At 27.6% G+C, this 9,546-nt stretch overlaps 1 protein-coding gene across 2 annotated transcripts in view; it reads right to left on the bottom strand.

Annotated features, from left to right (window-relative positions):
• Positions 1–8,899: 8,899 nt before the first annotated feature.
• Positions 8,900–9,546, bottom strand: part of LOC104808619 (ethylene-responsive transcription factor 1B) — a 1,014-nt gene continuing 367 nt past the window's right edge. The window contains exon 2 of one of the 2 annotated variants that reach the window (XM_010534334.1): positions 8,900–9,543. In XM_010534334.1, coding sequence (XP_010532636.1) covers positions 9,032–9,543 — 512 coding nt within the window. In that variant the 3' untranslated portion in view covers positions 8,900–9,031. The other variant, XM_010534333.1, reaches the window with a different exon arrangement.

Below are 9,546 nucleotides of genomic sequence, written 5' to 3'. Positions count from 1 at the left end.
GAGAAAGAGAGAGAGAGTGTGTGTGAGAGAGAGAGAGAGAGAGAGAGAGAGAGAGAGAGAGAGAGAGAGAGAGAGAGAGAGAGAGATTTGTCGATTTGGTTGGTTATTGGGCACCGTCGTCAAAAAGTAAATAATTTTTAATTCCCATGTTAGAATACGATTGTTTCACACAGACTTTCATTTAAATAAATATACAAGTGTATTCATACATATTTAAATATATATATATATATACACACTTATATTAAAGTATTGACGAATGTAGATTTTGTATCGCGGTAAAATTTGGAAGTAAAACTAAGTCGTCGGGCAACGCACGAGGCACGAGCATGTCTGAAAGCAAACAACATGACATTCACTATATTGGAAAATGTATTGCATTATATTATCCAACTCATGATTATATATATATATATATATATAATAATAATAATTCAACACGTTTAGATTTCATGTCTCTGTGTAGGCCAGCCGCGTTCTCTCTCTCTCTAGTGGGTCATCAAACACCATATCCATAAAACTTTGTTTACAAAGTGGAGCACTTTCATAAATTTAAGTGTTTATACTTTATATTATATTATCAATAGGCTTATTAATGAATAAATGTACATATTTTATAGCAATTATTATTTCATCCAAAACAAAACCTAAGATCTGAACCCGATTATATCAAACAGTTGAACAACTATTAATTGTAAAAACAATCTCATGAAAGTACTAATTCCTTTTGTATTCACGGTTACCAAACCGATATGTAACTCATTTTTTGAGTAAATAGATTCACATTTCACCCAAAAAAAACTATTAATTGTAATTAAACTAACATGCATGAATAACTAAGAAGTGGGTCAGCGATTAAGAGTTGAATTTAAGTGCAAGATTACCAGAAAAAACAAACAAATGAGGACTATGATATCGAGTTATATGACGTATTAGTTTTTAGTATATTGTTTTGAAAATATATATATATATATCCAAAATTAAAACACGGTGATTTCCGTAATTCACCGATTTCATTTTTAATCAATTAAAACATCAGAGTTTAAATAATTAATTTTTAATATATATATAATCGATAACATATAATCATATCTAAATTAGACTTTGTTCTAAATAGCGATATGGATATACATTTTGTAAATAGATTCACCAAGTTCAAATCAAATGTAAAAAAAACGAGAAACAAAATATAAAAGAAAAATTCCAAATAAATACATCTATTTGCTAAAACCTATTCATGTATTTTTTTAGACATTTTTTAAGGAATTGATATATTTATTTAGAATTTTTTCTGTATTTAAATATAAATCAAATCCTATATGTGTACGCACAAAATTAAGGTTTTGAATGGTATTGGTTTTTATTTTGGATTTTTTGCTTCAATTTTGGTTTTTGGTTTTTAGTTGTTAGTTTTTTGTTTTTGAATTTTATAAGTTTGTAAATCTAGAAAAATATGGTTTTTGGTTTTTAGTTGATTTTTTTTATAAAATAGATTTTCGAGTTTTTAGGAAAACCAAATTAAAAAAAATTTGACTGTCGGTTTTTTTACTTTTTAAAATCCAAAAACCGTGAAAACGTTTTCTATTCAACACCTAACTAACTTCACTTCCTTTTGGTCAAAAATATTTTATCTAAAATTTGATAATATCGAGGTAATTAATTACTAGTAGCAAGACATTTTTCTGTATATATATATATATATATATATGTGTTTATATATATATATGTATGTATGTATGTATGTATGTAATGTGGCTGGGTAAAATGCAACTTGCAACAGAAACGGGCCATGCAACTTGACGACGCGTTTACCACTGACTGGACTAGGAATATCATTTATCCTATTTAAATAATAATTTTTTTAAAAAGTTTTACAAAAAACAAAAATCGCTTCAAAGCCGATTTCAGGGTCAAGGAAAGAGGCTCCCTCGTCAACTTTTAATTTTTCAGGATATTTTATAATTACGCTTAAGAAATTAAAAATTTTATGATGGTGAATCCCCGTTGACCTGTGTTCCTTTCTCTTCACAATATTATATATATATATATAAAATTGAAATTACACAACTGTTGAAATTTAAATGTGAACGGGAGTGATTCCACGAGGAACTGGAGCAGTACTATCATGACCTAAACGATTATAAATTAATATATAATATTTTACATATAGCTAATTAAAGAAATAAATTGGTTGCTTAGCTATATATATAAAACCCGATCTAATAACAACATAATTTTATGAATTAATGTTTAAACCGTGGAATGAACATATATGTGAAAACATGTTTTATCAACTGATGCTCCATATAATTTGATCTCCATTTTATTCAACATTGGATGTCAAAACTCATTTCAAACCCGGATTCGAGTCCTTACTTGGAGAGAAGCATTCACATGAATTTTTCCGATTTTCTGGGAGATATATTCGGATCAAAGCCCGGTGAATTTTCGGATTATAAAAAAAATATTTTTGCAATTGTCTATTTAATTTGGCGAAGAGTTTATCAAATTTAGTTAACCCCATGCAAAATTGAACTATTCATCTCTTAAATTTGTAAAATAGTACATGATTTCAAATCTTCAATAAAATATAAAGTTTTTTTTTTATAAAAGATATATTCCCACACAAGAATTTCATATATATAAATAATTCGAATAACAACTCAAAACTTTTGAAAAAAAAAAACTTGTTTTCTAGAAAAATTAAACACCCGCTGAAAATAAAACGTCAATTTACATGAAATTTGTTCTAAATTGACCTAAAACAATCGTTTTGAAATATCATTGATTGGATTTTATTCGAAATATTAAGAGTTTTATATCATACGAAAATTCAATTTTATTATAAACATATTTTGATACTTTTTTTATGTAACTAACCGAAGTTACTCTTATTTAAATTTTGGTTTAAAGGATTCATCATAGAAGATGGAATTTGAATTTTGAACACCATTTTAAATAATTATTTATCGTCAATATATAAGCGTGTTACAATATGAAACTATTTGAAAAATCCAAAGTCAAAATGTTTCAACGGTGTGGGGTTTGAGGTGGCATAAGATTGTATATTTATGGGTCTTTTTTCATAACAAAAAAAATGACGCTTATTTTTAAAGATTATTTATAATATATATATATATAATACAAAAAATATATTATTCGAAAAACCTAACGTAATGTTTTAATTACGAAATATAATCCTTTTTAGCGTAGGTAATTACGAAGTATAATCCCTTTTAAGCGTAGATAACATGCAAAGAAAGCCACACATCAAAAGTTAAACTAACATAGTGGAAATCTTGGATAATTCCGCTTTTGATTTGATAATAAAGCTTAACCCTAATTATTCGATTCGTATATAAGTCTTTGACAACGAAAAAACATGAAATTGTCAAATTTTAGTTAAAACTAACTAAACAAATGTTTACTTACTAATCTCATATTTCCGTGAGATCGGTATAGTTTGGTTAATTTCAGTTTAATGTATATATGTATATTAGTAATTATTGACAAACAAATATACTAAAAAATTTCTATAATTCTATTTGAATATCCTAAATTTAGTATTGTTTTTTGTAGCTATAGAAAAGTTTTTATAATTCTATTTGAATCTACTAATTGATTAACATTCATTATTATATTTTCATTAAATTATTATTTTTTTGTAGTATTTTTTTTTTGGAGCATATGAAGTGATTCAGACAAGTAAACTCGGAAAAGTCGATTCAGGAGACAACACTCGTAAATTTCCTCCAATCACAACTCGGCCCTTCCATGCACCTGTACATATATATATATATATATATATATATGATACAAAAATGTCGCTATGTGTATACATACGTATGATCGGATTAACTCTCTTAATAATTTGCATATCTTCAATGAATTTCGATATGGAAAACTTCTACATACAAAAATACAAATATAATATCTATCTACCGATCTATTGGCAATTGTGACTATATAGACATTACACGAATGATGTATTTTTTTTATAATCCAAAATTTCATCAAGGTCTAACTATATCTTCTTGAGAACCGTACAGATCTAAATGATCTAAATGAATGTTACTTTTCATGTTTATATTTAAACCTGAAATAAAAACATGTTTTGTATATTTTTTTTTACCATAAATCACCCAAACTGAGGTAAAAATGATATAATACTAAAAATTTTAAATAAAAAAATTTTCAGTCCTATCGGCATTATAAACCGAATATGACACCAAACATCATTAGAAAATCGGATTTTTTTTTATTTTTATTTTTTGCAAAGATCCAATTGATATAATCGATAATGAATATTATTACGGTTAGCGTTCTTTAAACTTCAAAACTGATATTATAAAATTACTAGATAGATCCTTTCATATACATATATATATATATATATATTAGACTTGTTTCGTGTGTGAACATAACGTTCTTAGCATAGTGATTCTATCCGTCCAAATTTCATTTTGTAATCATTTTATTGACCAACCTTTGAAATAGTAAAGACAATTTTACATCATCATTGGACATTAAGGTTTTATATCATTATTTTCCACTATGGCATATTCTATCAACCTATTTATTATTTTATGATTTAATATTATGTATCTATATGTATAAAAATGATATAATACTTGCGTAGAGCTTACTTTTCAAACATCCAATTGCTCAGACAGCAATGATTTCTCCGAATTTGGTAGGAAAATTCCATTTGGCTTTGAACAAAGCTGGGGATACACATTTGGAGTCTTCTGACCTGCTTTTATATATATATATATAATTTATCCATATAAGATAAAGTTTTATTCGATTTATATATAAAAAGATAAACGATCAACATGTTTGATAATACTTAGTCGACATTAGAAAGTTTGACAAAATTTACTATGAATCGATCAGTGCAACAGCTAAATGGTTCATAGAAAAATTAAAAGCATATCACGCATTCAAGTATTTTTCTAAAAGCTGATTATATATCTGAGCATATATTACCAAAAATATATTTTTGTCTACGTGAAAATTAGCTTTTCATTTTTCAAAAAAATCTTTTTATTCTGTTTTATAAGATTCTAAAAAACTATATAATATTTTTATGTCCCTCTTTTTCAATTATAGCTTTTATCTTTTTTATATAAATCTATTTAATACTAAAAATCATAGATGTATTTTTTAAATCATTTTCGAACTATTTTCACTCATTTCCTCTTATATTATTTACAGAAATGTCAATTTAGATAACGATTTATCAACTTTCGTTTTCAGTTAGAGAAAAAAATACATAGATTTATTTAGCCCTAAATAGATTCACGTCAAGACTAATCCTTGAAGAAATTGTTCATGCATGCATTCATCCGTGTTATGTGCTTTCCGTTACCAACTAAAGTAATATTGATTTATCTCTTCAAATAGAATTTCGAGTTTGTTCATTCCACGTAAATATATTTTCATTAATTTTGTTATATTAATTTAATAAATAAATGAAAATTCGTCCTAGTTGAAACACGAGATCAGATTCTAATAGAGTTAAATATACTTAATTTATATTATATTTAGATTTCACACAAAATAAAGTTAATTAGTAGTGGGTTTGAATGTGGTGGACTCACTTGCCCTACATAAATGACAAATTAATCTACGTGATTTTCTACGATTAGACAAACATAATCTTTGCCTAACTTTGAATAAAGCTCAAATTGCTTACGACTTTGAATCGTTAATTAAGTTATTTAACGGGGATATATAATACTTTAATTCCATAATTTTAATGTGATTTCTAATAAATTGATTCGAGCATTTTCTTGAAAACCATTTAAATATTAAATCAACAGAAAGATTAGCTTGTATGAACCAGTTTCAAGTTCAAACCTTAGCAAAGCGATATATAGAGTTATAAAATGTAACAAAGATTCCTATTTCGGTTTATACAACTATAACTAAACTCGTAAAGAAAGTTGCATGTCAAATAATTTGCATGTCATATTACCCAAATTTGTTTAGTTCCACTGGTGAAATGAGGCCAAAGCTTCTGTCTCGTCCTATATGATATCTCAAGTCATAATTAGACTTGTAAATGATCGACATTACAAGTGGTACGGATAAAGAGAGGTTCTCCGAATACCGATAGGTTAGAGGGATATGGAAATGAAACGAACGCATCGAAATGAGAGAGATCTGAGGGTTGTGTAGGTATGGAACTGTATGGCCTAAAATAACTTAAAAGAATTAATTGAATTATTCATATCAATAAGGTGCACTAATTACCTTCTCGGTTGTCTATCGCGAGAAAACTCCAAAATTAAGCGTATTCGATGTGGAACAATTTAATGATGGATGATTTATTGTGAAATATTTATCGCTATACGTATGAGTGAAGGTAAAACACACTAAAAGATCTCGTATTGATGTTGTAAGGGCAGTTTCGTTCGAATCACAAATTTGGAGAAAGATATATATTACAAATCAAATGGTAGGCTACCATCCAAAGATTATTCTGTCTGTAAACTCGATTACTCAACAAAATTGTATACATGTGATTTAATTATATATAAACACTTAAACATACATATAGTAAATGTTGTTTTACTTGTAAGTTCAAATATATATTCCAACATATATAAGAGAATCTTGTGTTTTGTCTTTGTTTATATTCTGAGAAGAATCCAAATCAAACACGTGGACTTTAAAATCCAATCCATCCGTGACATATATATATATATATATATATATATATATATAATTGGAAACTGTAAAGTCTTAAAAATGGAAATTGTAATTTCTTTCCATTTGTTTTTTTTACACATAATCGATGTTTATGTCCGAATTGGAAAATTTGACTCTAACAATATAGGTTTATCAATATACATATGTATACACCCACACAGTTTCAGGCTTTCAGCTTTTCAATTTTCATGTTGGTCCCATATATACACGAGACAACATATATCAACCTTTACGAAATAAATAATTATATTTGGATATACATATACATATATATATATATATTATTATTATTATTATTATTATTATTATTATTATTATTATTATTATTATTATTATGTTTAAATCCATTTTATGTACATTTTCGAATTGTTATATACGTAAATTTCCTAGAATCTAATAAGGAAATGACTTCTTCGAATTGTTCTGTAAAAAAAATGGTATTAGTTTTGGTTAAATTAAATTATATATCATGACGTTACAAGATAAATTGGAAATTCCAAATTAAACAATTTTTTGTCTAATGAAAGCTATCAAACATTAGCTGCCAAATGAAAATCGCGTTTCTGTAAAACGGAATGGAGTGTTTTATTCAAATCTTTTAGGATAAACCCATAAAAATTCCTGAATTTATAAAATGATAAAAAATAAATTTATAAATTTTTCTTCTAACAAATTTATCCTCAAACTTTCAAAATATGTCATTATAATTATCAAACTTGTAAAATATATCATTATAATTCTCAAAATTATTTTTGAATCAACGTTATCAAATTTTCTTCTGACACCAATAAAAATATTCCGGAATTATAATTACACATTTTGCAAGTTTAGAAATAAATTTATCAAACAAAAAGTTTAATAATTTATTTTTCACCGTTTTACAAATTCAGAAATTTTTATGGATTTTTTCCTTTTTCATTTTATAACTAAATAGAGAAACTCTCTTGTCATTCTAAGCAATTAGCTAAAAAAAATTCATTCGATATTAATCGAATCGCACAATAAAATATTTCCATTAATGATGTCCATGAGTTGATAATGAATACAATGTTTTATTTTATTTTATTTTATTTTATATTGAAAAGCACTTACCAAGTGACCAAGTTCATTTAACCGGTCTTTATAAGCCATCAAATCAACGTCAACATTTTTTTAGTTTTTGTTGTTATATTATCATAGAAGTTAATATTACACAATAATTAAAATAATAATAATAATAATTGGCCCACATGCTTAAAACAAAATCCTTTTTCGCCTCCTTTTCTTTGTTTTCTCCATGCCACTTGCCAAAATTGAAAAACACGTGTCTAATTCGATTTTTGGGAAACTCTTTCAGTGCTTATTTGATGTTCTTCGTAAATGATGTTACGGATATTGAGCCCTCCATTAATGGATAATTACGCATTCAAATTAAATTAAAATTATTTAAGCCGAAAAAAAGTTGTTTTTGATGGGTTTTTTTTTCGTTCAAAAGATCCATATAATTCAGTAAATATTATATATTCCATTCAAAGGATAAACTTATAATAATGAAAAAGTTATGTTGAGATCAACATAATATTAAAATATTCCTCTGTTATTTATCCATTGAGAAAGGCTTTGTAATAGTAATTCCATAATGTTTGTATTCTATTATTTTAGAAATAGTATTTGTTTTATATGATTAGATTATATTTAATTAGATTTTTATTTTATAGATACTTTATTTTATTCAATTAGATTTTTACTAATATATTTTATTTTTAAAATTAATATTTTAGATTCGGACATATAATTATTTTTAGTTGAACACTAAAAAAGTTGAAACAAAATAAAACAGAAATAAATAGGAAATGGACAAAAAATCTAGAGGTTGCCACCTACTCGCATGAACAAATCAAGTCACCTTTTTTATTTTACGTTAGAATATTTTCATTATTATTTCTATTTAATTTTTATTTATGGAAAAGCCCAAAAAAAATCCGTAAGATTTTAGACCGCATAATAAATTCCAATAGCGTCACCTGACGTTCCAAACATAGTATACGAAAACGTAACATCGTATTTTATTTACATAAATACACGACAACACCATGTATTGTAACCATAAAAAAACTCCGTAAAACAATATAATATTTTTATCGTAATATTTCACATAATTAATAGTTCCAAAATCAATGGAATTTCATCTAATTTGCTCTTACTAGTCTTTTTTTTTTTTGCATTGCTATATTACAAAACACATTCACGAATATTGGGGGTGAAATTAAAAACCCTTAAAAACTCAGGGGTTCTTCCTAATAACAAATATCCGCCCCATAAGTTCTTAAATATTTTACGAAGGCCCAATACTTTGAGAACTACCCAAAAGCTCCTCAAGATACTCTTCCCCCAAATCCTCGAACACAACCACGTTTCTCCGGTGATCGGAATCCGTCTCTTTTATTTTCCGGCCATTGTTCCTCCGCCGCATTGAGTGCTTCCTCTTCAACGCCACCACCGGAGAAGACCCTTCCTCGTAGCTGCACCCCATTTCCTTGAGCGATTCTTGAACTCTCTCCGCCGGAAAATTCAGTATCGCCGACGACCCTCTCATGGCAAACGCCGCCTGGTCGTACGCCATGGCGGCGTCCTCCGCGTTATCGAACGTGCCGAGCCAAACGCGAACGCCGTTTCGGGTCGAATCCCTTATCTCCGCCGCGAATTTCCCCCATGGCCGGCGTCTAACTCCTCTGTACGACTTCTCCCGATCGTCTCTCGAGCTCTTTATCTCTTCCTCGCTCGAAGAAACCTCCTCCATCTTGATTCCCCGGTTCGGGTTTGGATAACCGGAACCGGGATTTTGCTGAA

Source organism: Tarenaya hassleriana, unplaced genomic scaffold, assembly GCF_000463585.1.
Source record: "Tarenaya hassleriana unplaced genomic scaffold, ASM46358v1 Cleome15, whole genome shotgun sequence".
Lineage (NCBI taxonomy): Eukaryota > Viridiplantae > Streptophyta > Magnoliopsida > Brassicales > Cleomaceae > Tarenaya > Tarenaya hassleriana.
Note: the sequence above shows the minus strand (reverse complement) of the source record. Positions and strands in the feature narration are given on the sequence as shown.